The 1648-nt window shown below is 51.9% G+C and overlaps 1 protein-coding gene across 1 annotated transcript; it reads right to left on the bottom strand.

Moving 5' to 3' along the window:
* Nucleotides 1-205: 205 nt before the first annotated feature.
* Nucleotides 206-921, bottom strand: LOC123106358 (thaumatin-like pathogenesis-related protein 3). Its single transcript, XM_044528552.1, has one exon. The coding sequence runs from the start codon at nucleotides 885-887 to the stop codon at nucleotides 372-374; it is 516 nt and encodes a 171-aa protein (XP_044384487.1). The 5' UTR covers nucleotides 888-921; the 3' UTR covers nucleotides 206-371.
* Nucleotides 922-1648: the final 727 nt, after the last annotated feature.

Genomic DNA, 1648 nt, shown 5'->3' with positions numbered 1-1648 from the left:
TTGCATTGGGCTCGGCCGCTGCGCCCTCGCCGCTGTCTTTCTTTGACTCGTCACTTGATTTCGCCTCTTTACTTGTCCGTTGTATGTTTTGCGCGTTGGGTACATCTACCAGCCGCGCTTGTGAGAGGCATGTCTGTTAGGCGAACAGCCGACCTAAACGAACAATAAACAGACAAAATCCATGTTCGTTTGGGTCCCTGTGTTGGAGTTCCTCAAATTCTTTACCTTACCTTTATTCAACATTTTATTTAATGTGCTTGTGTCTCGCTCGATCGTGACACACTTACACTTCGTGTACATATACGTGAGCCCATACATGCCATACATGCATGCATCTCGTACGCGTCATGCATATGCATGGTAAGTCATCATCATGGGCAGAAGACAACACGGAAGCTCCTGTTGCCACCGCCGCAAGATTTGGTCCTGATGTCGTTGGGCTGATGGTACGCATCATAGCAGCCGGCGTCCCGGCACCGGAGCGCCACGCCGGTGCTGCAGGAGAAGTCCATGGGGACGTTATACCCGTCGATCACCGAAATGTCGTAGTAGTCCTGCGAGCCGAGGCTGAACTCCGCAAGTGTCGCCGGCGGGCGGCCAGACAGGCCACAGTGCAACGCGCCAGCGCAGTCGCCGGTGGCGCAGCTCCCTCTATCGCCGTTGAAGTTGCAGCCTGTGCGGCCCCAGATCCGGGCGGCGCTGGTGCCGCCGGGGACCTCGAGGTTCCACGTGTCACCGCTGTTGAGCCGCCTGCCGCCGCCCACCGGGATGGCCGCCAGCCAAACTGCGTAGGAGCAGCGGTTCGTGATGGAGAAGGTCGTCGCGCCGGTCCCTGCGGCGAAGGCCGCGGCCAGGAGGAGGATGAGCGCCCACGGGGAGGCCGCCATTATTTTGTTTGATGGATGTATCACTACGATAGTTAGTGTCGCTGCTTGTTGTACTTGTCTAGCTATTACGTGCCTATTTATAGATGACCGGGGTGAAGAGAACTAGAGAGAAAAGTGAACATTCTGCTTTGGAAAATTTGCCGCCACGCCGAGAGCGACGGTATCTTTGAGCTTTATCGCCGTGCGAGAATGGTTGGAAAAAGTTTGCAACGGTTGCTAGCTAGCTAGTGATCTCGGCCTAGAAAAGGAGTGTGTATTTGACAGGGACGTCCAAATAAGTCTAGTACATGTTTATCCATGTATCTTAAAAAAAATATGTTTGTCCATCTATCCATGTATTGCAGTGTCTGCTTTAGTGAGCACCAACGATATTATACGTACAATGTGGTGGGTTTGGTTTCAGACCACTAGCCAAGCTTATGCCACTAAACATATGGCAGCTCACGAAATGTCTGATGTTCACCCGGCAAAAAAAAATTGTCTGATGTTCACTACTGAATGGAGTTATTAACAGTATCTACAGTCGGACATGACAAATCCACCCCCTCAAACGTCCGCGGGCGCATCCGGGCGCGTCCGCGGACAATGACCGCACACTCCTCAAATCGCGTCGTCCACATCCGTGTACCTCATACCCGAACCTCTATATCCATACTAAATCATGCAACGTTGATCAAACTACGTAGACCAGCTGATTGGATATAGAATCAGATATAGGATAGCACAATAGTTCACCAAAAGATCACGAACGACTGTTCAAA

The sequence above is a fragment of the Triticum aestivum genome, chromosome 5A (genome assembly GCF_018294505.1).
Source record: "Triticum aestivum cultivar Chinese Spring chromosome 5A, IWGSC CS RefSeq v2.1, whole genome shotgun sequence".
NCBI lineage: Eukaryota > Viridiplantae > Streptophyta > Magnoliopsida > Poales > Poaceae > Triticum > Triticum aestivum.
This window is presented reverse-complemented; position numbering and strand designations above follow the sequence as displayed.